Source organism: Carassius carassius, chromosome 36, assembly GCF_963082965.1.
Source record: "Carassius carassius chromosome 36, fCarCar2.1, whole genome shotgun sequence".
Lineage (NCBI taxonomy): Eukaryota > Metazoa > Chordata > Actinopteri > Cypriniformes > Cyprinidae > Carassius > Carassius carassius.
Window position 1 is genome coordinate 12,098,512 of NC_081790.1, and position 27,842 is coordinate 12,126,353.

At 41.6% G+C, this 27,842-nt stretch overlaps 3 protein-coding genes and 1 pseudogene across 4 annotated transcripts; 3 read left to right on the top strand and 1 right to left on the bottom strand.

Annotated features, from left to right (window-relative positions):
* The first annotated feature begins 22 nt into the window (after window positions 1-22).
* On the top strand, window positions 23-1,499 carry LOC132116694 (signal-induced proliferation-associated 1-like protein 3). 2 transcript variants are annotated; one of them, XM_059525559.1, is made up of 4 exons: window positions 23-159; window positions 728-848; window positions 1,117-1,198; window positions 1,309-1,499. In XM_059525559.1, the coding sequence occupies exons 1-4, from the start codon at window positions 30-32 to the stop codon at window positions 1,453-1,455; spliced, it is 480 nt and encodes a 159-aa protein (XP_059381542.1). In that variant the 5' UTR covers window positions 23-29; the 3' UTR covers window positions 1,456-1,499. The 2 variants fall into 2 exon arrangements, with proteins under 2 accessions (XP_059381542.1, XP_059381543.1); XM_059525560.1 differs by having other exon boundaries at window positions 1,120-1,198.
* A 702-nt stretch (window positions 1,500-2,201) lies between these two features.
* LOC132117181 (meiosis initiator protein-like) lies at window positions 2,202-5,753 on the bottom strand. The gene is made up of 9 exons (XM_059526285.1): window positions 5,651-5,753; window positions 5,394-5,495; window positions 5,068-5,289; window positions 4,877-4,976; window positions 4,554-4,771; window positions 3,974-4,056; window positions 2,620-2,852; window positions 2,423-2,512; window positions 2,202-2,348 (listed from the first exon to the last, which is right to left on the bottom strand). Exons 1-9 carry the CDS (start codon window positions 5,739-5,741, stop codon window positions 2,204-2,206), a joined length of 1,284 nt encoding a protein of 427 aa, XP_059382268.1. The 5' UTR covers window positions 5,742-5,753; the 3' UTR covers window positions 2,202-2,203.
* Window positions 5,754-21,501: 15,748 nt separating this feature from the next.
* LOC132116561 (glutaminyl-peptide cyclotransferase-like) lies at window positions 21,502-24,633 on the top strand (annotated as a pseudogene).
* Window positions 24,634-25,908: 1,275 nt separating this feature from the next.
* sdhaf1 (succinate dehydrogenase complex assembly factor 1) lies at window positions 25,909-27,590 on the top strand. Its single transcript, XM_059525561.1, has 2 exons — window positions 25,909-26,083; window positions 27,204-27,590. The coding sequence occupies exon 2, from the start codon at window positions 27,243-27,245 to the stop codon at window positions 27,507-27,509; it is 267 nt and encodes an 88-aa protein (XP_059381544.1). The 5' UTR covers window positions 25,909-26,083; window positions 27,204-27,242; the 3' UTR covers window positions 27,510-27,590.
* Window positions 27,591-27,842: the final 252 nt, after the last annotated feature.

Here is a 27,842-nt window from a genome sequence, read left to right on the forward strand (position 1 = left end):
CTGGTCGTCTTTTCCTAGAATGCGGAGCAATGTCTGAGCAGGCTGAATTTGACCTATGGGACAGAGACCAACATCCTGATCCTGAACTCATGCCCCTGCCAAACACAGCTTGTGATCTTGACTGGAATAGTTTAGTTCAAGCAGCCCAAGAATATGAGAGTAAGTATCAAAGGACAAATACGTTGATTTAAGATTGTTCACATACTGTGGTCCCAATGTTTTTGACAAAAGCCACAATTACAAATTTATGTGACATCCGCAATATACAGTAGCATTTTTTTAACTAACGTCACTGTAATGAGCCATTTTTGCAGCATTCACAGTGCAATGGATATACTAAGTGAATTTTACATTAAATTGTGATATTACTTAAATGCAACAGTTCAGAAAACAATCAGTTTAATACTGAATGACATACATTTTCCGCTGCCGCATTGCCAGATGTTTTCACTTTTTTAACTCAGTCAGCTTAAATGGTTCCAAACAAACCAGAATAATGTGCCTCCAAGCAGCTTTTTGTTTTTTCATTTCTGAATGAGCCAGAAAACAGTGGTTCAAAGATTTGTTCATAAAAACAATTCTTTTATTTTTGAATGAATGAATGATTTAATGACTCATACAGTCACTTGTAACTGCATAGTGATATGTTAAATAGCTGGCTTTACAATTAGTTTAATTCAATGACTTATTGATAGAAGTATTATTTAAATGGTTAATATATTTCCAGCACAAAGGATGGTAGCCCTTTTGTCAGAAATGAGTCCTGTATCAAGCAGGCCAGACACACCATCCAATGGAACCTGCAAGATCCACCTATCCAGTGCCTACTGCAGCGGAGAAGATTTGGGGTAAGCGAGCCATATTTTTATTCATTTAATGCTGTTCTGGATTGAGCATCTTAATTTTGAAACTGCTGCTATGTTCGTTCTTTGAGTAATATTCAGTTAAAAACCTACACTGGTAAAAAATAAAGGTTCTTTATTGGCATCTATAGTCCCATAAAGAACATTTCACATTCATGGAATTTTTTCACAGACGCTATTTTCATGGAAAAAAAATTCTTTAGATTATTAAAGAGTGTACATGAATATTAATTGCCTGTATGCTTATTTTTAGCAGTGACGTATTCATTGACTTTCCTGATCAACTCTCTCACCTGGAAGGGATGCTTAGACGACTGAGTAGTGATCTGCTGAAGGTGAGGCTCATTTAGCAGTTAATAAATGAGTGTACTACTTGCTCTCATAGAGGACAAACATGCTCACAAACAACATGTGTTCCTCTGTCCTTCTCTGTCCTCCTGTTCAGGAGAAGAGAGACAAGGTGGCTCTTCTGGCAGAGGTGTTGAAGCTTCGCATAAGCAACCAGCATCTGAGAGAAGAGTCCCTTTGTGCAGTCGCACAACTACACAAAATCAACAACATTTTAAACACGGCTCCAGGAGAGATGGAGTAATGCAGGGTTGCAAGCACAAACTACAAGCCTGGATATCAGCACAGTTTTTTAGGAGGCAAAAATCTGCAGAATGGATGTAAAAATGTGTTACATGAAGCCATTGGTTGCCTGAAAGCTTAATCAAATGACAATGTTCCAGTTCTTCTGATCTTTTTTTTTACTGGTGCAGGTTTCATGCAAGCTTGAAAACCCAAACAAAATGAACTCTTTTACGGTTTATTAACAGCACAGTACAACCCAGAACAACTTTCATGAGGTTGGTAACTCTCTTGGAGAACATATTAGAGCTCCTCTAAGGCTTCTTACTGAATTATTAGGTTCAGGCTATAAAAAAACAACAACTATAAAACAGCTTAATATAAACATCATAATAAATATATAAATATATGAAGATATATAATTAACAATTGGCATTTGTTATAAATAAGTAATAAAAATCAGAATGTTTTATCTAACAATATAAAGTCACGGTGAAAAAGGCTAAAAACGGTATATATTAAAACACTGAAAATGTAAATATGCTCTATGATGATAAAAAAAAAAACAGTAGAACAATAAAAAATATACTTAAAACACAATAAATTAGTTCTTTTAAAATCCCTGAGATGCAGTTGTGTTAAATCACAACAGTGATTAACCTTAATAAAACTGTATTGAACTAAACTATGCAGTTGTTCAAACATCAGTAGTCTATTTGTTTTGTTTATGTGTACTCTCAGAGCAGTAGGTCATTGAGGTGTGAAGACCTTCATTTGACAGCTGCATACTTGTCTCTATAGGCCAGTAACAGGTGCAGTGGACTGGGCACAAAGCGTTCTGCATTCATTTCTGTTTCGTGTTTTTGAGCACGTACATTGCGGTTCTGCTGGCAGCTGAAGCTCCAGGCTTTCAAGCTAAAAACGGAGAAAGGTTTATATGAAATTGTATTGCAACAGACAAGCCTGAATGAAGTTTGGAGAAGTCCTACCAGTACAAACGCCTCTCCTTCTTGGGCAAGATGTGCCACAGATTGGCTAACTCCTTGGTGACCGTAGTGGACGGGATGCCAGGATATGATCTGTTCCAACATAATATCAAAAGTCTGCCATTATATATTCAGATATATTTAAATGGGTCTAATAGTGGTTTTATCATTGAAATAAGAAAAAGAATAGTCATGCACACCTGATATATAATTTTCTGTTAATTCGGCAGAACATAATAAAGCCGTTCACACATTTCTTCTTAGGGTTTGGCTGTGTTGTAACACATCCTCTTCTTGAAGTGTGCCTGTGTGAACAGACTTTTCTTGCTCTCTTCAGAGGGACGAGTTGTTTTGGGGTCTCATCTTCAGAGCTGTTGTTCTCTTCCTCACTCTTGAAGGACAGATTACTGCTACTTCCAGCGCTCGTGATAATCTGCCAATTAGAAGAACAGAGAAGATAACATAAATAAGAGAGCTCAAAATAAAACCGTATCTCACTAATCTAATATACAATAGGGGTCCAAAAGTCAACTAGTGAACAGGCTTCTATGTATTTTTCCATTTTAATTGATTTTTATTTAAATTCCCAAATTTCTCATTGCTATTTTCAGCATAACATTTTTAGTGAAATGTTGACCATCTGCACAAAGGAATTCTTCAATTCATTTTACATCATAATGTTTCCTGATTTTACATTGTTGAAATGAAAACCAGCTTAACCCTAAAAGACTCTAGCATATTCATGATGTATTATTTATTTACCCTTAAAAATGTCTTTGTGAAATTTCAGGCCGAATTTTCATTGGATTATAATTAAGAATAAGTTGCAGAACTGAGAGTTGTAAATTGTGAAAATGTACCACAAGTGTATTTGTAAAATACTATATTTAAACAAGATACAGTCAAAAAACATTATTTGTCTATTTAAATACTGTAACTATTTGTTGCAAAAACGTTTCTTGACTGTATCTTCTTTACTGGTTTAACTATAGTATTTTATAAATAATAATAATAATACCTTACATTTATATAGCGCTTTTCTAGGCACTCAAAGCACTTTACATTGTCATGGGGCATCTCCTCATCCACCACCAGTGTGCAGCATCCATCCCAAAATTTCTTATAAAAGCATATTTTAAATATAATGTTTTACTTAGAGTATTGATATTGGTCCTGCTATATCAATGAGACAATAATGTTTAAACAGTAAAAAAATATATTTTAAAATATTTTTTGTACCATTAATTGAATGGGCTCCACTGTGGGAGAACAGTATACAAAAATACATTGTAATTTGCGACAAAAATGCAAGAAACATTTTCTCAAATGTATATACAGTCAAAATGTCAGGGCATGTAAGCCTTTTTCCATCACTAAACACTGTGTAGAAACACTTATTTAGTGTAGGTATTATTTTATTGCAATACACAAACTTTATAGTTCTGTTTTGCTGGGTCTCTGAGGGTTAATCCCAGTTTTTCATTGTTATCTCAGTTTTGAGTTTTGGACCTCCCTGTATCTGCAGGTAACAAAGGATCACAAAATTTGACCTACTGATTGATTTGCAAAGCTGCCTGGCAAACTGGGACTTTTTAAGACGGTAGATTCTGGGGTGACCCACACGTCTTCGAATAATGCTGTTAGGGTAAAAAAAAAATTGTTCAGTCAGCATTGCAGCAACACTGTCTTGTTTGTAATTTCACTCTGTCAGTAATGTGTATATTTGGCTCCAAGCTGATTTTGCCTAGCTGCCTAAAAGTTTCAAACAATACATTATTCATAAAACAACTAATGCATCTATTTAATAAATACACGCTCAGAAAAAAGATACAAAAGCTGTCAGTGGGGCGGTACCCTTTCAAAAAGCACTAATATGTTGTTACACTTGATGTACTAATATGTATCTTTAAACTACTATTATGCACCTTTTAAGAGTAAATAAAGTACAAAGATGTACTTTCAGAAAAGGTAGTGCCCCGGTGAAAGCTTTTGTACCTTTTTACTGAGATTGTATATATTGTAGATTGATATTGTATATACTAATATACTGAGACTGTATACTTGCTAGTCTATATTAGTATAGAATGAATAGAATAATATACAGTATGTGTTGGCCCGTATGGATTATCTTTACTTTGTAGTGCCTCTCGTCCTTCTGGATGGAGAGAACGGCTCAGGCCTTGAGAAGGTGATATGAGAAGAGATGGGTTGTGGGTCAAACTGTCTGCTTCCTGAAGAGGCGGACGCAAAGGCAGTACTGGTGTTTTTGGTAGCGTAGGGCTGAAAGGGAAACGCTTTTTCCATGCAGCTGGAAAAGCTCCAAGCATGGGGTCTTTCAGAAGAATTCCTGATCTGAAGATATAGTATAACATCAAAAGTTACAAGCTTGCACACAGGTACATCTCAAGCTGTCATTTCTCTATAAATAAACATAAATTAAATACCCGGTATACAAACCTGGATGGAGGTGTATCCAACATATTTTTCCCTGGGCTTCCATCTTCACTTCCTGTCTGGTCTTCACAGAAACTACAGGTAGATTCAGCCTCAGTGCTCCCTGATAACAAAAAAATAACCCCAGGTGTCATAGTTTCATAATGTGGATTTAACTGATATCTAACACAAAATAAAGACAATATTTTTTTCACCTGTATTGAAAGAGGAAGTTGTGGAGTTGGAGTCTATAGAGCTTTGTGATGGCTCGCTATCATCGACAGGCCACAGGTCTTTCTCCTCCGCAGTTTGGACTTCTAACAAATTGTTTTGTCTGTCACACACAAGCTTGTGTTCTTGCTCCTCCACAGCATTTATGATAAATCTCTCAGAGATTTTGAAGGTTTGAGGGTCCCTCTTTTTGTCACTTAATCGTACTGTTTATAAATGTATCCATACAGTAGTGTAAGTGAAAATAAATACAATTTTATACAATGTAAGATTTATTTTTCGTTCAATTCTTTAAATACAAAAACTTCACCTGTGTACTTGTTTATGCGACTGTAGGTGTACATGTTCTTGGCTTTTAGAAACTGTGGTGGTGTGCAAGATAATGAAGTGTCTTCACTTTCTGACTCTGATTCTGCAGACACACACAGGCCATTGTTTTTAGTATATATATATATATATATATATATATATATATATATATATATATATATATCATATGCCCACTTCCATATTTCAAAACATATGCATAAAAAACTTGGATTGCGCATAAATAATAAAGCAGCTGACTTCTCTCATTGTCTTCGGATAACGTCAGATGGTGAGGGAGACTCTTCAGACTATGAATGTGACTCTCGTGAAACTCAAAACACTGCAGCATTTTTATCAGGGTGTCCTGTGGACACATCAGATATGTTTAAAATATTTTTAACTATGCATTATTCATACAATAGAGATACACACACACACATTGTTATATAACACACGTATTATACATTGTAAACTAGCATTTAATTTTTTTTTTTATCACAGCTGACTGAGTAACAATGCGTTAAGTTCGCACACTATTCAATGCCATATTATTTTTTTATATTTTGCAATGAGACGTAATTTACGCTAATGTGTTATCAGTTGCGCATACTTCTTTGTTAACTGATATGTCGCTTTTAATATACGTTTTATTGTTATTGTTTTTTAAACGGGTGCATATTTTCTTGTGTATGTATATTTTCCTTACCTGGATTATCTATGGAATGCAGCGGCTATTCAAGTAAATTAAATCTCCAACATAGAACTTTTTATTAGAACGACATTGGACAAGAAAAGAGCCAATCAGCTTCAGCGCTTACGCGGATTGGATAACGAGAAGCATCAGCCTTTCCCAGTAGGTCCTTTACGCAGACCTGGTTACTGGGGTGTTTGTTTATGCACGTTTTATTGAACTTTAAACTTATGTATATTTTTTTCAATATAAAAAACACTTTCTTCGGTTTTAACCAATCCATTTGTATGCAGATTTTCGTAAAATTCGCACTGTTTGTACAATAAGAAGACCAACATGACATAGCAACATTTCCCAACCAATGATGTGACTTGGAGGTGTGGCTGTCTATTTCGCATCAACAACGCTACAATTTATTTTATTATTATTATTTTTAACTTTCAAAATTACATAATTCAACAGCAAGTTCTTAACATATTTATCGTATTTACACATTTTGTTAGTACAAATTGAAAATTAAAAAAAAAAACATTGAACAAAATAAAATAAAAGGGAATCACATGCATACTCTAAACTCATGTTTATCATTTGTTTTCATTCAAATGAATATACGTTTTCTAAAAGGAAAATATTTATTCTTGATCTGTTTTTGTTATTAGGAAAAGTTTATATTCATCAAACTAAATGGAGTAACTTAAAACCCAATTTTTCTCATTTTCAAACCTTCAAAAAACCAAGCCTTTAAAGCTTATTTAGAATCTATAAAGATCGTAACGCCCCAAAGTTTTATGGAAAACTGTTTAAAATGAAAAAAAATTGTCATTGATTTTGCTGACACTAGGGGTCCACTGCATAAATTACACAAATCAGCTAACGTGCAAATTTATGCGAAAGTTAATAAAAAATACAATATTGGTTTGCCAGAATAAATTATTTCCATTTAATCTCCATTTTAGAATGTTTTATTTAGATATTTCAATATTTTATTTAACGTATTATTGAAAGCTGTCTACATATAGCTTCCTATGTTCAAATGCATGTGAATATGAAATATGTCTTATTTATTGTCCTGTAACACTGCCGAAAGTATGTGAATAGCCTACAGAGAGGGCCCGCCACTGTCCTGTTCTGTCTCATAATATCGACTGCATGAAAATATTATTTACAGGCTGCATCATCAAGATGTATGTCAAGGTCGAAAAACACAACACCCTCTGTGTTTTTTACAACCCGAATTCCGGAAAAGTTGGGACGTTTTTTAAATTTTAATAAAATGAAAACTAAAAGACTTTCAAATCACATGAGCCAATATTTTATTCACAATAGAACATAGATAACATAGCAAATGTTTAAACTGAGAAAGTTTACAATTTTATGCACAAAATGAGCTCATTTCAATTTTGATTTCTGCTACAGGTCTCAAAATAGTTGGGACGGGGCATGTTTACCATGGTGTAGCATCTCCTTTTCTTTTCAAAACAGTTTGAAGACGTCTGGGCATTGAGGCTATGAGTTGCTGGAGTTTTGCTGTTGGAATTTGGTCCCATTCTTGCCTTATATAGATTTCCAGCTGCTGAAGAGTTCGTGGTCGTCTTTGACATATTTTTCGTTTAATGATGCGCCAAATGTTCTCTATAGGTGAAAGATCTGGACTGCAGGCAGGCCAGGTTAGCACCCGGACTCTTCTACGACGAAGCCATGCTGTTGTTATAGCTGCAGTATGTGGTTTTGCATTGTCCTGCTGAAATAAACAAGGCCTTCCCTGAAATAGACGTTGTTTGGAGGGAAGCATATGTTGCTCTAAAACCTTTATATACCTTTCAGCATTCACAGAGCCTTCCAAAACATGCAAGCTGCCCATACCGTATGCACTTATGCACCCCCATACCATCAGAGATGCTGGCTTTTGAACTGAATGCTGATAACATGCTGGAAGGTCTCCCTCATCTTTAGCCCGGAGGACACGGCGTCCGTGATTTCCAACAAGAATGTCAAATTTGGACTCGTCTGACCATAAAACACTATTCCACTTTGAAATAGTCCATTTTAAATGAGCCTTGGCCCACAGGACACGACATATGGCTTCCTTTTTGCATGATAGAGCTTTAGTTGGCATGATACCAGCATGTACATGGTGCGCATCAACAAGACCTTGTTGCCAGGAAAACTCAAGTTATGGTGCTTTCAGTTTGGCATACTCCCAAGACTCTTGTGGCCATTAACGGTGTATGAGATCCCCATCACCAAGGTTGAAAAGTTAGAACGGCTGATAAGCACACAGCTGAAACAGTGGCTCGGAATTCCACGTTGTTTAAGTTCCGTCGGACTTTATGGACATGGCAAGTTGGAGTTACCAATCACAGGGCTCGTGGAAGAGTTCAAATGCACCAAAGCAAGGCTCGTCATGACCCTAACTGAATCTGAGGATGCAATCATTCGAACAGCGCCCCCCCGGGTAGTAGCGGGAAGGAAGTGGATTCCATCAGAAGCTGTTCAGAGTGCAAAGTCTGCGCTTCACTTCAGAGATGTGGTTGGACAAGTTCAGCATGGGAGGGCAGGGTTCGGACTCATCCCAAAAACTCCTCTGTGGCATAAAGCAACATCAGTGCAGAAGAGACAGCTAGTGGTAGAAGAAGTCAGGAGACAGGAGGAGGGAGAGCGACATGCCAAAGCCGTCTCAATGGCCAAGCAAGGGAGATGGACCAACTGGGAGTGTCTGGAGAAAAGAAAGATCAGCTGGCGTGACATCTGGCAGATGGAGGGAGCACGGCTGAGTTTTGTCATCAGAGCTACATACGACCTACTACCCTCCCCCCAAAATCTGAAAGAGTGGTATGGAGAAGATCCCACCTGTTCCCTGTGTCAAGTACCTGCATCCCTAAGGCACATTCTATCAGGGTGCACTACAAGTCTCACCCAAGGGCGCTATACTTGGCGGCATAACCAAGTACTCAGAGAGCTGGCATCAATACTGGATCAGAAGCGAACCACCACAAACAATCTCCCACAAACATCGGCAGGACAGGTCAATTTCACAAATTTTGTACCAGCTGGCCAGCATCAAGAGTATAGAACAACACCTAAGGATGCAAGCATCCTGCAGTCAGCGCGGGATTGGAAATTGGAAGTGGACCTTGATAAGAAGCTTGTGTTTCCCCCAGAAATAGCGGCTACAACACTCCGGCCAGACATGGTCCTGTGGTCTCCAACAACAAAGCTGGCATATGTTGTGGAATTAACAGTACCATGGGAAGAGGGGGTTGAAGAGGCCTATGAGAGGAAAAAGAACAAATATTCCGACCTGGCAGCTGAAGCATCCCAGAATGGCTGGAAGACCAGCATCTTCCCAGTAGAGGTGGGCTGCAGGGGATTTGTTGCCACTTCTGCCACCAGTTTGCTGAGAAAATTAGGGGTGAAGGGTCGCTCTCTCCAACAGGCCATCAAGTCCATGTCAAGTGCTGCCGAAAAAAGCAGTAACTGGCTCTGGATTAAACGTAAGGACCCCAACTGGGCAGCAAGGTAGAGACAGATAGTATGCGGTCAGGCTTAGGCCCGACTCAGGGAGAAGGGCGCCCCTGCCAGCAGAGCCCACCAGGAATATGGAGGGTATGGCATGGAGGGGGGTGTACCTGGGACGCTGGGTACACCGTTGAGCCTTCTGGAGACGTTGTGGGCCTCAATCAACGAAACGTCGATGAAGCAGGGTGCCCACCTGATGACCCCAATGACATACCTTACCCTCCTTTTCGCCACTCCACACCGATTGCTACTATCAAGAGTTTCCTACTAAAGGGATTGAAACATCTAGTTCTATTAGCTATACTGATCCTCTGGAAGAAAACCCAGTGACTGTTGTGAAAGTGCAGCTGACGACAAGGGAAAGACCGTGTGACAGCATGGATAGACAGCTGACAGGAGGAAATAGACCCCAATGGGGCTGTTATGGGCTAGCTACCCATAGCAGCAGGCTCCGTCACCCTATTAGGGCACAAGAGCCACCTTCTATGGCTACAAAAAGTTCAAAAAGAAGAATACCCCTAGAGTCTGCGAGAGCAGGGGTGCAAGAAGACTCACAGACTGACCTCCCGGTAATGACCCTTGGAATGGACCTGACATCGAATAAAGGAAGTGGCCAGACTCTTGAGAAATTAGCAGTTGGACATGTTCTTCAGACTTGCGTGTGTGGATGGGCGAAAGTAACATCAACCCATGGTCTTAAGGTACATCAAGGACGGAAGAAATGCCTGAAAACCACCAATACAGGGCCCCGCATTGACCGGATTCTGTCAAGAAGAAGGTTAAGTCAGTCGGATGAGAATCAGCGGCAGGAAGAAACCCATAGTCCGCAGAGAATCAGCACCCCTGGGAAAGAGGAGGAAACTTCAGGCAGAACCACCAGTCCAAGACAACAACCAGCCCACCGCAAAAAAGAAAACATGCAAGGACGTAAGCCGTTGGTGAAATGGCCGAAGTCTAACAGCAAGGAGTGGGAAACCATTAACACAGAATTAAGCCTTATCCTAAGTAATATCAAAGGATCAGCCGAGAAGAAGCTGGAGAAGATGGGCGACCTTATCTACAGCTACGGCGAGGAGAAATGTGGAGTGAAGGAGAAAGTCCGAAAGAAAGACATGCTTCCCGCCCCTAAATCCCGTCGGCTGCAAGAAATCCAACAACTTGTGAAAGAGAGGCGACGGCTAAGAAAGTTGTGGAAAAAGGCAACAGTAGAAGAAAGGGAAGGTATCAACTGCCTTCAAAAGGATCTAAAGCACAGGCTGTCAAAACTCCGCCGAGCTGAAAGCCTACGTATGCGCCGGAACAAGAAAGAGAAAGCCAGAACCGATTTCTATAAAGACCCTTTTAAATTTGTGAAAGGCATATTCACAAAAGAGGAGAGTGGATCCCTGAAAACATCAAAAGACCAGGTTGAAGAGCATCTGAGAACCATCTATACTGATGATAAAAAAGATGAACCGATCAGTGTCCCCATTGACATCCCTCCAATATCACCACCACAACATCAGTTTGATATCAGCCCTCCCAAGCTGAGTGAGGTGAAACAAGCAGTAAAAAAGGCAAGATCGGCATCTGCACCAGGCCCTAACGGTGTACCGTATAGTGTCTACAAGAACGCTCCAGATGTCTTGAAAATCCTGTGGAAAAACATGAAAGTGGCGTGGGACAAGCAAATCATCCCGAAAGCCTGGCGAAGAGCTGGAGGGGTGTTCATCCCAAAAGAAAAGAACTCAACCACCATCGAACAGTTCCGCCAGATAAACCTTCTGAACATTGAAGGCAAAATATTTTTCAGTGTGTTGGCACAACGACTGACACAGTACTTAAAACAGAACCACTTCATTGACACATCAATCCAAAAGGCTGGCATTCCAGGCTTTTCTGGATGCCTTGAACACAACAGCGTCATATGGCAGCAAATCCAGACTGCAAAGAAAGAAGGGAAAGATCTCCACGTCTTGTTCCTTGATCTGGCTAATGCCTATGGTTCAGTCCCTCATTCATTTTTGTGGGCTGCCTTTGATTTCTTCCAGGTGCCGACCACAATCACAAATCTAGTAAAACACTACTTCCAGGATTTACAGTTTTGCCTTACAACATCAGGCTTCACCACAAGTTGGCAACCGCTGGAGGTAGGCATCATGGCGGGTTGCACCATCTCCCCATTGGCCTTCACTATGGCAATGGAGATCATTATTAGAGCCTCGAAATGGGTCGTGGGAGGAGAACGACTACAATGTAACCAGAGGTTACCACCAATTCGAGCCTATATGGACGATCTAACAACACTCACAACAACTGTCCCCTGCACCAAGAGATTGCTGGAGAAACTTCATATAAATATAACATGGGCAAGGATGAAGTTAAAACCCAGTAAGTGCAGAAGTATCTCCATCGTGAAAGGCCAAATTACAGACCAAAGATTTTATGTCGGCGGAACACCTGTCCCAACTGTCTCAGAAATGCCTGTAAAGAGCTTGGGGAGATGGTATGATGCAAAGCTCAAAGACACCAAGCAGTTTGAACAACTAAAAAATGATACCAGCATGTACATGGAGCGCATCAACAAGACCTTGTTGCCAGGAAAACTCAAGTTATGGTGCTTTCAGTTTGGCATACTCCCAAGACTCTTGTGGCCATTAACGGTGTATGAGATCCCCATCACCAAGGTTGAAAAGTTAGAACGGCTGATAAGCACACAGCTGAAACAGTGGCTCGGAATTCCACGTTGTTTAAGTTCCGTCGGACTTTATGGACATGGCAAGTTGGAGTTACCAATCACAGGGCTCGTGGAAGAGTTCAAATGCACCAAAGCAAGGCTCGTCATGACCCTAACTGAATCTGAGGATGCAATCATTCGAACAGCGCCCCCCCGGGTAGTAGCGGGAAGGAAGTGGATTCCATCAGAAGCTGTTCAGAGTGCAAAGTCTGCGCTTCACTTCAGAGATGTGGTTGGACAAGTTCAGCATGGGAGGGCAGGGTTCGGACTCATCCCAAAAACTCCTCTGTGGCATAAAGCAACATCAGTGCAGAAGAGACAGCTAGTGGTAGAAGAAGTCAGGAGACAGGAGGAGGGAGAGCGACATGCCAAAGCCGTCTCAATGGCCAAGCAAGGGAGATGGACCAACTGGGAGTGTCTGGAGAAAAGAAAGATCAGCTGGCGTGACATCTGGCAGATGGAGGGAGCACGGCTGAGTTTTGTCATCAGAGCTACATACGACCTACTACCCTCCCCCCAAAATCTGAAAGAGTGGTATGGAGAAGATCCCACCTGTTCCCTGTGTCAAGTACCTGCATCCCTAAGGCACATTCTATCAGGGTGCACTACAAGTCTCACCCAAGGGCGCTATACTTGGCGGCATAACCAAGTACTCAGAGAGCTGGCATCCATACTGGATCAGAAGCGAACCACCACAAACAATCTCCCACAAACATCGGCAGGACAGGTCAATTTCACAAATTTTGTACCAGCTGGCCAGCATCAAGAGTATAGAACAACACCTAAGGATGCAAGCATCCTGCAGTCAGCGCGGGATTGGAAATTGGAAGTGGACCTTGATAAGAAGCTTGTGTTTCCCCCAGAAATAGCGGCTACAACCCTCCGGCCAGACATGGTCCTGTGGTCTCCAACAACAAAGCTGGCATATGTTGTGGAATTAACAGTACCATGGGAAGAGGGGGTTGAAGAGGCCTATGAGAGGAAAAAGAACAAATATTCCGACCTGGCAGCTGAAGCATCCCAGAATGGCTGGAAGACCAGCATCTTCCCAGTAGAGGTGGGCTGCAGGGGATTTGTTGCCACTTCTGCCACCAGTTTGCTGAGAAAATTAGGGGTGAAGGGTCGCTCTCTCCAACAGGCCATCAAGTCCATGTCAAGTGCTGCCGAAAAAAGCAGTAACTGGCTCTGGATTAAACGTAAGGACCCCAACTGGGCAGCAAGGTAGAGACAGATGGTATGCGGTCAGGCTTAGGCCCGACTCAGGGAGAAGGGCGCCCCTGCCAGCAGAGCCCACCAGGAATATGGAGGGTATGGCATGGAGGGGGGTGTACCTGGGACGCTGGGTACACCGTTGAGCCTTCTGGAGACGTTGTGGGCCTCAATCAACGAAACGTCGATGAAGCAGGGTGCCCACCTGATGACCCCAATGACATACCTTACCCTCCTTTTCGCCACTCCACACCGATTGCTACTATCAAGAGTTTCCTACTAAAGGGATTGAAACATCTAGTTCTATTAGCTATACTGATCCTCTGGAAGAAAACCCAGTGACTGTTGTGAAAGTGCAGCTGACGACAAGGGAAAGACCGTGTGACAGCATGGAGAGACAGCTGACAGGAGGAAATAGACCCCAATGGGGCTGTTATGGGCTAGCTACCCATAGCAGCAGGCTCCGTCACCCTATTAGGGCACAAGAGCCACCTTCTATGGCTACAAAAAGTTCAAAAAGAAGAATACCCCTAGAGTCTGCGAGAGCAGGGGTGCAAGAAGACTCACAGACTGACCTCCCGGTAATGACCCTTGGAATGGACCTGACATCGAATAAAGGAAGTGGCCAGACTCTTGAGAAATTAGCAGTTGGACATGTTCTTCAGACTTGCGTGTGTGGATGGGCGAAAGTAACATCAACCCATGGTCTTAAGGTACATCAAGGACGGAAGAAATGCCTGAAAACCACCAATACAGGGCCCCGCATTGACCGGATTCTGTCAAGAAGAAGGTTAAGTCAGTCGGATGAGAATCAGCGGCAGGAAGAAACCCATAGTCCGCAGAGAATCAGCACCCCTGGGAAAGAGGAGGAAACTTCAGGCAGAACCACCAGTCCAAGACAACAACCAGCCCACCGCAAAAAAGAAAACATGCAAGGACGTAAGCCGTTGGTGAAATGGCCGAAGTCTAACAGCAAGGAGTGGGAAACCATTAACACAGAATTAAGCCTTATCCTAAGTAATATAAAAGGATCAGCCGAGAAGAAGCTGGAGAAGATGGGCGACCTTATCTACAGCTACGGCGAGGAGAAATGTGGAGTGAAGGAGAAAGTCCGAAAGAAAGACATGCTTCCCACCCCTAAATCCCGTCGGCTGCAAGAAATCCAACAACTTGTGAAAGAGAGGCGACGGCTAAGAAAGTTGTGGAAAAAGGCAACAGTAGAAGAAAGGGAAGGTATCAACTGCCTTCAAAAGGATCTAAAGCACAGGCTGTCAAAACTCCGCCGAGCTGAAAGCCTACGTATGCGCCGGAACAAGAAAGAGAAAGCCAGAACCGATTTCTATAAAGACCCTTTTAAATTTGTGAAAGGCATATTCACAAAAGAGGAGAGTGGATCCCTGAAAACATCAAAAGACCAGGTTGAAGAGCATCTGAGAACCATCTATACTGATGATAAAAAAGATGAACCGATCAGTGTCCCTTTTGACATCCCTCCAATATCACCACCACAACATCAGTTTGATATCAGCCCTCCCAAGCTGAGTGAGGTGAAACAAGCAGTAAAAAAGGCAAGATCGGCATCTGCACCAGGCCCTAACGGTGTACCGTATAGTGTCTACAAGAACGCTCCAGATGTCTTGAAAATCCTGTGGAAAAACATGAAAGTGGCGTGGGACAAGCAAATCATCCCGAAAGCCTGGCGAAGAGCTGGAGGGGTGTTCATCCCAAAAGAAAAGAACTCAACCACCATCGAACAGTTCCGCCAGATAAACCTTCTGAACATTGAAGGCAAAATATTTTTCAGTGTGTTGGCACAACGACTGACACAGTACTTAAAACAGAACCACTTCATTGACACATCAATCCAAAAGGCTGGCATTCCAGGCTTTTCTGGATGCCTTGAACACAACAGCGTCATATGGCAGCAAATCCAGACTGCAAAGAAAGAAGGGAAAGATCTCCACGTCTTGTTCCTTGATCTGGCTAATGCCTATGGTTCAGTCCCTCATTCATTTTTGTGGGCTGCCTTTGATTTCTTCCAGGTGCCGACCACAATCACAAATCTAGTAAAACACTACTTCCAGGATTTACAGTTTTGCCTTACAACATCAGGCTTCACCACAAGTTGGCAACCGCTGGAGGTAGGCATCATGGCGGGTTGCACCATCTCCCCATTGGCCTTCACTATGGCAATGGAGATCATTATTAGAGCCTCGAAATGGGTCGTGGGAGGAGAACGACTACAATGTAACCAGAGGTTACCACCAATTCGAGCCTATATGGACGATCTAACAACACTCACAACAACTGTCCCCTGCACCAAGAGATTGCTGGAGAAACTTCATATAAATATAACATGGGCAAGGATGAAGTTAAAACCCAGTAAGTGCAGAAGTATCTCCATCGTGAAAGGCCAAATTACAGACCAAAGATTTTATGTCGGCGGAACACCTGTCCCAACTGTCTCAGAAATGCCTGTAAAGAGCTTGGGGAGATAGTATGATGCAAAGCTCAAAGACACCAAGCAGTTTGAACAACTAAAAAATGATACCAGCATGTACATGGAGCGCATCAACAAGACCTTGTTGCCAGGAAAACTCAAGTTATGGTGCTTTCAGTTTGGCATACTCCCAAGACTCTTGTGGCCATTAACGGTGTATGAGATCCCCATCACCAAGGTTGAAAAGTTAGAACGGCTGATAAGCACACAGCTGAAACAGTGGCTCGGAATTCCACGTTGTTTAAGTTCCGTCGGACTTTATGGACATGGCAAGTTGGAGTTACCAATCACAGGGCTCGTGGAAGAGTTCAAATGCACCAAAGCAAGGCTCGTCATGACTCTAACTGAATCTGAGGATGCAATCATTCGAACAGCGCCCCCCCGGGTAGTAGCGGGAAGGAAGTGGATTCCATCAGAAGCTGTTCAGAGTGCAAAGTCTGCGCTTCACTTCAGAGATGTGGTTGGACAAGTTCAGCATGGGAGGGCAGGGTTCGGACTCATCCCAAAAACTCCTCTGTGGCATAAAGCAACATCAGTGCAGAAGAGACAGCTAGTGGTAGAAGAAGTCAGGAGACAGGAGGAGGGAGAGCGACATGCCAAAGCCGTCTCAATGGCCAAGCAAGGGAGATGGACCAACTGGGAGTGTCTGGAGAAAAGAAAGATCAGCTGGCGTGACATCTGGCAGATGGAGGGAGCACGGCTGAGTTTTGTCATCAGAGCTACATACGACCTACTACCCTCCCCCCAAAATCTGAAAGAGTGGTATGGAGAAGATCCCACCTGTTCCCTGTGTCAAGTACCTGCATCCCTAAGGCACATTCTATCAGGGTGCACTACAAGTCTCACCCAAGGGCGCTATACTTGGCGGCATAACCAAGTACTCAGAGAGCTGGCATCAATACTGGATCAGAAGCGAACCACCACAAACAATCTCCCACAAACATCGGCAGGACAGGTCAATTTCACAAATTTTGTACCAGCTGGCCAGCATCAAGAGTATAGAACAACACCTAAGGATGCAAGCATCCTGCAGTCAGCGCGGGATTGGAAATTGGAAGTGGACCTTGATAAGAAGCTTGTGTTTCCCCCAGAAATAACGGCTACAACACTCCGGCCAGACATGGTCCTGTGGTCTCCAACAACAAAGCTGGCATATGTTGTGGAATTAACAGTACCATGGGAAGAGGGGGTTGAAGAGGCCTATGAGAGGAAAAAGAACAAATATTCCGACCTGGCAGCTGAAGCATCCCAGAATGGCTGGAAGACCAGCATCTTCCCAGTAGAGGTGGGCTGCAGGGGATTTGTTGCCACTTCTGCCACCAGTTTGCTGAGAAAATTAGGGGTGAAGGGTCGCTCTCTCCAACAGGCCATCAAGTCCATGTCAAGTGCTGCCGAAAAAAGCAGTAACTGGCTCTGGATTAACGTAAGGACCCCAACTGGGCAGCAAGGTAGAGACAGATGGTATGCGGTCAGGCTTAGGCCCGACTCAGGGAGAAGGGCGCCCCTGCCAGCAGAGCCCACCAGGAATATGGAGGGTATGGCATGGAGGGGGGTGTACCTGGGACGCTGGGTACACCGTTGAGCCTTCTGGAGACGTTGTGGGCCTCAATCAACGAAACGTCGATGAAGCAGGGTGCCCACCTGATGACCCCAATGACATACCTTACCCTCCTTTTCGCCACTCCACACCGATTGCTACTATCAAGAGTTTCCTACTAAAGGGATTGAAACATCTAGTTCTATTAGCTATACTGATCCTCTGGAAGAAAACCCAGTGACTGTTGTGAAAGTGCAGCTGACGACAAGGGAAAGACCGTGTGACAGCATGGAGAGACAGCTGACAGGAGGAAATAGACCACAATGGGGCTGTTATGGGCTAGCTACCCATAGCAGCAGGCTCCGTCACCCTATTAGGGCACAAGAGCCACCTTCTATGGCTACAAAAAGTTCAAAAAGAAGAATACCCCTAGAGTCTGCGAGAGCAGGGGTGCAAGAAGACTCACAGACTGACCTCCCGGTAATGACCCTTGGAATGGACCTGACATCGAATAAAGGAAGTGGCCAGACTCTTGAGAAATTAGCAGTTGGACATGTTCTTCAGACTTGCGTGTGTGGATGGGCGAAAGTAACATCAACCCATGGTCTTAAGGTACATCAAGGACGGAAGAAATGCCTGAAAACCACCAATACAGGGCCCCGCATTGACCGGATTCTGTCAAGAAGAAGGTTAAGTCAGTCGGATGAGAATCAGCGGCAGGAAGAAACCCATAGTCCGCAGAGAATCAGCACCCCTGGGAAAGAGGAGGAAACTTCAGGCAGAACCACCAGTCCAAGACAACAACCAGCCCACCGCAAAAAAGAAAACATGCAAGGACGTAAGCCGTTGGTGAAATGGCCGAAGTCTAACAGCAAGGAGTGGGAAACCATTAACACAGAATTAAGCCTTATCCTAAGTAATATCAAAGGATCAGCCGAGAAGAAGCTGGAGAAGATGGGCGACCTTATCTACAGCTACGGCGAGGAGAAATGTGGAGTGAAGGAGAAAGTCCGAAAGAAAGACATGCTTCCCGCCCCTAAATCCCGTCGGCTGCAAGAAATCCAACAACTTGTGAAAGAGAGGCGACGGCTAAGAAAGTTGTGGAAAAAGGCAACAGTAGAAGAAAGGGAAGGTATCAACTGCCTTCAAAAGGATCTAAAGCACAGGCTGTCAAAACTCCGCCGAGCTGAAAGCCTACGTATGCGCCGGAACAAGAAAGAGAAAGCCAGAACCGATTTCTATAAAGACCCTTTTAAATTTGTGAAAGGCATATTCACAAAGGAGAAGAGTGGATCCCTGAAAACATCAAAAGACCAGGTTGAAGAGCATCTGAGAACCATCTATACTGATGATAAAAAAGATGAACCGATCAGTGTCCCCATTGACATCCCTCCAATATCACCACCACAACATCAGTTTGATATCAGCCCTCCCAAGCTGAGTGAGGTGAAACAAGCAGTAAAAAAGGCAAGATCGGCATCTGCACCAGGCCCTAACGGTGTACCGTATAGTGTCTACAAGAACGCTCCAGATGTCTTGAAAATCCTGTGGAAAAACATGAAAGTGGCGTGGGACAAGCAAATCATCCCGAAAGCCTGGCGAAGAGCTGGAGGGGTGTTCATCCCAAAAGAAAAGAACTCAACCACCATCGAACAGTTCCGCCAGATAAACCTTCTGAACATTGAAGGCAAAATATTTTTCAGTGTGTTGGCACAACGACTGACACAGTACTTAAAACAGAACCACTTCATTGACACATCAATCCAAAAGGCTGGCATTCCAGGCTTTTCTGGATGCCTTGAACACAACAGCGTCATATGGCAGCAAATCCAGACTGCAAAGAAAGAAGGGAAAGATCTCCACGTCTTGTTCCTTGATCTGGCTAATGCCTATGGTTCAGTCCCTCATTCATTTTTGTGGGCTGCCTTTGATTTCTTCCAGGTGCCGACCACAATCACAAATCTAGTAAAACACTACTTCCAGGATTTACAGTTTTGCCTTACAACATCAGGCTTCACCACAAGTTGGCAACCGCTGGAGGTAGGCATCATGGCGGGTTGCACCATCTCCCCATTGGCCTTCACTATGGCAATGGAGATCATTATTAGAGCCTCGAAATGGGTCGTGGGAGGAGAACGACTACAATGTAACCAGAGGTTACCACCAATTCGAGCCTATATGGACGATCTAACAACACTCACAACAACTGTCCCCTGCACCAAGAGATTGCTGGAGAAACTTCATATAAATATAACATGGGCAAGGATGAAGTTAAAACCCAGTAAGTGCAGAAGTATCTCCATCGTGAAAGGCCAAATTACAGACCAAAGATTTTATGTCGGCGGAACACCTGTCCCAACTGTCTCAGAAATGCCTGTAAAGAGCTTGGGGAGATGGTATGATGCAAAGCTCAAAGACACCAAGCAGTTTGAACAACTAAAAAATGATACCAGCATGTACATGGAGCGCATCAACAAGACCTTGTTGCCAGGAAAACTCAAGTTATGGTGCTTTCAGTTTGGCATACTCCCAAGACTCTTGTGGCCATTAACGGTGTATGAGATCCCCATCACCAAGGTTGAAAAGTTAGAACGGCTGATAAGCACACAGCTGAAACAGTGGCTCGGAATTCCACGTTGTTTAAGTTCCGTCGGACTTTATGGACATGGCAAGTTGGAGTTACCAATCACAGGGCTCGTGGAAGAGTTCAAATGCACCAAAGCAAGGCTCGTCATGACCCTAACTGAATCTGAGGATGCAATCATTCGAACAGCGCCCCCCCGGGTAGTAGCGGGAAGGAAGTGGATTCCATCAGAAGCTGTTCAGAGTGCAAAGTCTGCGCTTCACTTCAGAGATGTGGTTGGACAAGTTCAGCATGGGAGGGCAGGGTTCGGACTCATCCCAAAAACTCCTCTGTGGCATAAAGCAACATCAGTGCAGAAGAGACAGCTAGTGGTAGAAGAAGTCAGGAGACAGGAGGAGGGAGAGCGACATGCCAAAGCCGTCTCAATGGCCAAGCAAGGGAGATGGACCAACTGGGAGTGTCTGGAGAAAAGAAAGATCAGCTGGCGTGACATCTGGCAGATGGAGGGAGCACGGCTGAGTTTTGTCATCAGAGCTACATACGACCTACTACCCTCCCCCCAAAATCTGAAAGAGTGGTATGGAGAAGATCCCACCTGTTCCCTGTGTCAAGTACCTGCATCCCTAAGGCACATTCTATCAGGGTGCACTACAAGTCTCACCCAAGGGCGCTATACTTGGCGGCATAACCAAGTACTCAGAGAGCTGGCATCAATACTGGATCAGAAGCGAACCACCACAAACAATCTCCCACAAACATCGGCAGGACAGGTCAATTTCACAAATTTTGTACCAGCTGGCCAGCATCAAGAGTATAGAACAACACCTAAGGATGCAAGCATCCTGCAGTCAGCGCGGGATTGGAAATTGGAAGTGGACCTTGATAAGAAGCTTGTGTTTCCCCCAGAAATAGCGGCTACAACACTCCGGCCAGACATGGTCCTGTGGTCTCCAACAACAAAGCTGGCATATGTTGTGGAATTAACAGTACCATGGGAAGAGGGGGTTGAAGAGGCCTATGAGAGGAAAAAGAACAAATATTCCGACCTGGCAGCTGAAGCATCCCAGAATGGCTGGAAGACCAGCATCTTCCCAGTAGAGGTGGGCTGCAGGGGATTTGTTGCCACTTCTGCCACCAGTTTGCTGAGAAAATTAGGGGTGAAGGGTCGCTCTCTCCAACAGGCCATCAAGTCCATGTCAAGTGCTGCCGAAAAAAGCAGTAACTGGCTCTGGATTAAACGTAAGGACCCCAACTGGGCAGCAAGGTAGAGACAGATAGTATGCGGTCAGGCTTAGGCCCGACTCAGGGAGAAGGGCGCCCCTGCCAGCAGAGCCCACCAGGAATATGGAGGGTATGGCATGGAGGGGGGTGTACCTGGGACGCTGGGTACACCGTTGAGCCTTCTGGAGACGTTGTGGGCCTCAATCAACGAAACGTCGATGAAGCAGGGTGCCCACCTGATGACCCCAATGACATACCTTACCCTCCTTTTCGCCACTCCACACCGATTGCTACTATCAAGAGTTTCCTACTAAAGGGATTGAAACATCTAGTTCTATTAGCTATACTGCTGATGGCACGGCGGATTGTGTTTACCGACAGTGGTTTCTGAAAGTATTCCTGGGCCCATTTAGTAATGTCATTGACACAATCATGCCGATGAGTGATGCAGTGTCGTCTGAGAGCCCGAAGACCACGGGCATCCAATAAAGGTCTCCGGCCTTGTCCCTTACGCACAGAGATTTCTCCAGTTTCTCTGAATCTTTTGATGATGTTATGCACTGTAGATGATGAGATTTGCAAAGCCTTTGCAATTTGACGTTGAGGAACATTGTTTTTAAAGTTTTCCACAATTTTTTTCCACAGTCTTTCACAGATTGGAGAGCCTCTGCCCATCTTTACTTCTGAGAGACTCTGCTTCTCTAAGACAAAGCTTTTATAGCTAATCATGTTACAGACCTGATATCAATTAACTTAATTAATCACTAGATGTTCTCCCAGCTGAATCTTTTCAAAACTGCTTGCTTTTTTAGCCATTTGTTGCCCTTGTGCCAACTTTTTTGAGACCTGTAGCAGGCATTAAATTTTAAATGAGCTAATTAAGTGGATAAAAGTGTGAAATTTCTCAGTTTAAACATTTGCTACATTATCTATGTTCTATTGTGAATAAAATATTGGCTCATGTCATTTGAAATTCCTTTAGTTTTCATTTTATTAAAATTTAAAAAACGTCCCAACTTTTCCGGAATTCGGGTTGTATGTCTTTCATTTTCTTGTATACTTTTCAGTCATTTGTAGATGTGTTTTGGAACATAACAGCCTTTTAGCTGGTTCTAGTATTATGTAATGGAAGATGGTCATTAGCTGGTCCTTCATTGTTTGAACATCTACCACGTTCCGAAAAACAGTATAACCAGCTGGTTTTTGCTGGTCCACAGTTTTACTAGCTTACTAGCTATAGTTAACCTACACTTTTTAAAACTAAGGATTTTCATTAGGTTTAATGAAAAACATTTGACATCCTTGGAACCTTTTTATTCCAAGAAAGCCAATCCAAACCATTTTTAGCGAGTAAAAATACTAGTGTTCTAATAATTTTGGCCACCACTGTGGTTCTCCGAGGAACCCAAAATGGTTTTTCTATGACACCTCTTAAATTTTATTTGAGCTCTTTATTTTTAGGAATATAGATAGATAAATTTATTTGGTTACTACAATCCAAAACCCAGCTTTTTCCAGTGTAATTTTGTTTTAGACCTGGCTCATCTTGCAGGTCAATTGGGAAAGACTGTGGTATTCCCTTCTGCATCCCATTCTTTGAACGCCAGCCAGGAAGCCGTGGGAGTCGGGCTGTTCGAAAAGTGAGTCAGGATCGATTTAGTACTATCAGCCTGGATCTTAGTTCAGTTAAATCTCAGATCTGACTAAGTATGCTATAATCTGCTGTCTCATTTATTCTGTGCTCCCAGCAAATCTTTTCTCAACTGGATTCTCTTTCGACGGGCTGGTCTGTAGAAGTGGACTCCTTCATCTCCAAACCCCTCGTGGCCCTAGTTTCTTTAATGTCCTGGCAGTGTTGGACACAATGGCTCCTCGCCGACCGCTTCTGGCTTGTCACTATGACTCCAGATTTATACCTTCAGATCCTAGTGACCCACAGAAGGTGTTTGTGTCTGCTAGTGATTCAGCTGTGACTTGTGCTATGATGCTGGAACTGGTCACCGCTTTGGATCCACACCTCAAAATGCACAAGCAGCTGGTAAGACAAGGCGTTATATCTCAATTTCAAGTTTTCAGAGGTCATTCGTTTACCAACTAACTTTGGAGACATATAGCACCACTAGCTCATAAATACACGCTGTTCTCAGATGTAGAGACTGGTTCATGTTTCTGAGGAGGTTATGCTTTTTTCTGACTTGTGAATAGCCGCAGTGCTGTAGAAGTCAGAGTCAATTCTGTTGTTTAACTTGTAATAGAGCCAAGAGCTACAAAACACTACATGACTGGAAGGGATTTTGATAAGAAGATAAAATCCACACAACCTATACATATAGTAGCAGATCTAGAATGCCAGATTTCTTGATTTTCTCATCTTTGTGGACATGCAGTTGATTCTTTTTTTTTTTTACTGAATGAAGCATCTTCCTGTGCAGGCCAGGTGCAACCACTCCAGGATTGGAATCATGGGATTTTTGGGACATTTGATTGGCTGTTCACATTTACAAAGAAGAATCTTTTTGTTCTGAAGATGTGCAGGGTGACCCTGCAGTTGATCTTTTTTAATGGACAAGAAGCTTTTGAGCAGTGGTCTCAGACAGACTCGCAATATGGTTCACAGCTCCTCGCACACTCCATGTCCCACATTCCTCACCCGCTGGGTTCTGAACAAACCACACTGCTGAATGCTGTGGTAAGTCAGGATCCTTGTGTATATGCGTGTATGTGTGTGTGTGTTGTGCATTTGTTTTTAAAGCGATAATTTACCCAAAAATTATAATGTTGTCAAACACAAAAACCTCCAGTTTTTTTTTACCTGTGACTTTCTGATTGTGAAACGCACACTAGGCCCATATACAGTTAAAATTTACCTTATTGTATAGACCAAAGCATTCTTCAAAATATCTATTATGTTCTACAGAAGACAGAACGTCATACAGGTTTGGAACAAGATAAGTGTGAGTAAATACTGACAGATAGGATTTTTGGTTAAACTATCCCTTTAAGTATCTATGAATCATAAATATATGATATTTGCAGGATCTCCTTGTTCTTTTGGACCTTATTGGTGCCCCTGATCCAATGTTTGTGAATCACTTTCAGAACACAGCTCGCTGGTTTGACCGCCTTATCACTGCTGGTAAGACTGATTTGACTTTCCGTTAATATAAGGTTTCCTGGTTAATCATTAATGGCCATAAAGACTCTTAAAACTAATGTTTGATCTGCAGTGGCTTAATTTAGAGTCGACAAACTATAAACCACTTACTGTAAGGAAGTACCATTTATTAAGTTATCTATGTCTACAGTCTATGCAGCGTTTGAAAGTAACACCTCCCAAACGCAGTTGAAAATCACATATGAACTCGCTAGCCAATTTGTCAGACTATGATCAATAAATTATGATTATCATATTATTTGGGTTGGCTTTTTTAATGGATGTCAATGGAGGAAAGGCTTCAGTATACTGACTTTTTATATTATAATTTATATTATATTATATTATATATTAATATTTTTTTTTTTTTTTTTTTTGTGGCTAGTTTGGCTCAACATTCAGCTGCAATATTGGCTTGTCAGTGAAGAAGTTCATTTCAAACCCTGTAATGATTAAAAGATAAGAAAAACAATATCAATGAAGTTCAGTGGTTAATTAGCAATATTTAACATGATTTAAAATTATTATTAAATATGATCTTTGATTGTTATAAAATGATAACAATAGACCCAATGATAGGTAGTTTATATCCATCCTCTGATTATGTTTAGTAGTCTACTCAATAACTGTGCAATAAAATCAATATATTGCAAAGTAGATGCTTCAAGCTCAGGAATGGCTGAACCTGATGCTGTATTATTAAACTATGCATTACAATCAAACTTTGATAAACTTCTGTATTTAATCTGGCAATAGTTTTCTCAAGTGAGCTGTCTGTAATCTCTAGTAGCTAAATGTTCAATCACCTATTAGTCTAGAAAATAATTTTATATAAATATATACAGAGACTGAAACTCACACTCAGACTTGACTAGACTGTTAAGCAAAAGACTTGAGACTATTCCAAATTATAAACTCTTTAGATCTACAAGGACATGATTTTTTTCCTTTTTTTTCTAAGAATAATGCAACAATTTATAGATAAAAATAACTAATGAAAATGAATAGACATTTCTCAGTGGGTATTACAGGAAAATAACAGATCTCTTGTAGTGAATGTAGTGATGCTGTAAATTGCATGAAAGATGTCCTTTGTCACGTGAAACTCAATATAGTCTACTTTATTTTAATATACAGTAAGTATGATTTAAAAATATTTAAATTGTACTATAACAAACTAACCTGCAGCATGTAAAAAAGCATTTAAAACTAAACATGGGCTCTTAAAAAAGGACATACATACAGTACAATAGACTAGACTTCACTTAAACTTGACCTTGAAAGACTTGACTTGGATCAGTGACATCATCCTTGTCTTGAGTGTCGCTATACATCCTGGACACTAGGTGGCAGTTTATCCGGCGCGTACAGCGTTTCATGACGTCAGCACCAGTTAGAAAACACACACAGCGCAGGCGCACTGGCGTAGGTTATATATGACTGCTGTCATTGGGAAGACGTTTAATAACTTACAACAAATAATAAACAGGTACGATGAGTCTGGGTGATATAACAATAACCAATGACATCGTGCGCTGTAACGTTAACTGACAAGGTAAGGTGTAACAGTTAGCTGGCATTATTTTTCAGTTTGTTTATGTGAATGTTACGTAAAATTTCAAGAAGTTTTGGCAGTGAGAAACATAGTGACATAGAAAATGTTTGTATTTTGTAAAATCCGTCTCACACAACATGACCATTTAGGATTTAGATAAAAAAAAACATGAATGAATAAAAAATGTTAGATGCCATAGTCACCTTAAATTCTAAGTAATATACATTTACATTTATTCATTTCATTTGCAGACGCTTTTATCCAAAGCGACTTACAGATGAGGACAGTGGAAGCAATCAAAAACAACAAAAAGAGCAATGATATATAAGTGCTATAACAAGTCTCAGTTAGGTTAACACAGTACACGTAGCATGGGATTTTAAATAATAAAAATAAATAAATAATAATAAAAAAATAACCGATAGAATAGAAAAAAGAATAGAGCAAGCTAGTGTTAGAGATCTTTTCACATACACATACACACACACACACACACACACACACACACACACACACACACAATTGCATAATAAATGAAAAGAAAATAGAATACAAAAAGATTAGAAAGGTAGGTAGATTTTTTTAAAGAATAGAATTAGAATAGTGAGTGTTAAAGTTATAGGGTCAAATAAAGATGGAAGAGATGTGTGTGTATATATATATATATATATATATATATATATATATATATATATATATATATATATATCATAATTCCTCAATTTATTGATCAGGTACATTAATCTAGTTGTTTTGTATTACACATTTTCTGAAATATTTATGTTTAACTATGCAAATTAGGAATTATATAATTAAATATGCAATAATTTCCGATCAAAACAAGCAATCTAACACTGAATAAAGCCAAAAAAAAAAAAAAAAAACATAAAATATGGTTAACCTCCTTGAAACCCTCTGAATATTGATAGGAATTAAACTGTCAATTCTGGTCTGTGTGAGTGCAAGTGATTTGAATCTCGGTGTAAGAGATTTCTTAAATTAACTTAGTGTGACAAATGTCTTTTTTTAAATATTTCATTTCATCTCTTAATTAAAATTGAATTTACTGTTGTTATGAAACATAATTCAGTGCATTTATTACATTATGTTCCTTTGCAGGCTGAGGTAATCATTGTCATTTTCCGTCAAGACTGCTGTGTTTTTATGATCCAGCTCATTATGGCGCGCCATAGCAAGCTCCAGAAACAGGTCTTATCCCTGTATCGGCAGTTTCTGCGTGCAGCTCAGGACAAGCCGGGCTTCATACCGAGAATACGTGATGAATTCCGTGCCAGTGCTGCCATCAAGAAGACTGACGTCATGCACATAGAATATCTTTATCGACGAGGCCAACGCCAACTCGAACTGCTTAAAGATGTGAACACTAAACAACTTGGATCATTCAGCAAGTCTAGAGAGGACAGTTCATAGCAACCTATATAATCATATACTGTATTAAAATATTTTACAGAATGTGACTTACAAATACAAATCTTGTTTTCTGGGAAATCACCTCCGTGACTTCAGTTATTTAAATGGAAAGACCAATGAGACTTTATCTCTTCTCAGGGAAACTTGAAAGTTATTTATGCACATTATTTTTTACTGCTATTTGAGTATTATAATTTTTTGAAGTGTGTCCACTAGATGTATTATGTACTGTAAGGGTGAATGTGATAAAGTGTTTTAAAGATAATATCTGTAGGCACTATTCTTCTGAAATGATTCAACACATTTATACTTATTTGGTTTATTTCTGCTATA

What these genes read in the sequence shown, in the direction of transcription:
- LOC132116694 (XM_059525559.1), top strand. Translation starts at nt 30, where the DNA reads ATGTCTGAGCAGGCTGAATTTGACCTATGGGACAGAGACCAACATCCT. An exon ending in AGCAGCCCAAGAATATGAGA is followed by an intron (nt 160 to 727) that starts GTAAGTATCAAA and finishes ATATATTTCCAG; the next exon opens with CACAAAGGATGGTAGCCCTT. An exon ending in TGCAGCGGAGAAGATTTGGG is followed by an intron (nt 849 to 1,116) that starts GTAAGCGAGCCA and finishes GCTTATTTTTAG; the next exon opens with CAGTGACGTATTCATTGACT.
- LOC132117181 (XM_059526285.1), bottom strand. Translation starts at nt 5,741, where the DNA reads ATGCTGCAGTGTTTTGAGTTTCACGAGAGTCACATTCATAGTCTGAAG. An exon ending in AGGACGAGAGGCACTACAAA is followed by an intron (nt 4,057 to 4,553) that starts GTAAAGATAATC and finishes TTACCCTAACAG; the next exon opens with CATTATTCGAAGACGTGTGG. An exon ending in AACAGAAAATTATATATCAG is followed by an intron (nt 2,513 to 2,619) that starts GTGTGCATGACT and finishes ATGTTGGAACAG; the next exon opens with ATCATATCCTGGCATCCCGT.
- sdhaf1 (XM_059525561.1), top strand. Translation starts at nt 27,243, where the DNA reads ATGATCCAGCTCATTATGGCGCGCCATAGCAAGCTCCAGAAACAGGTC.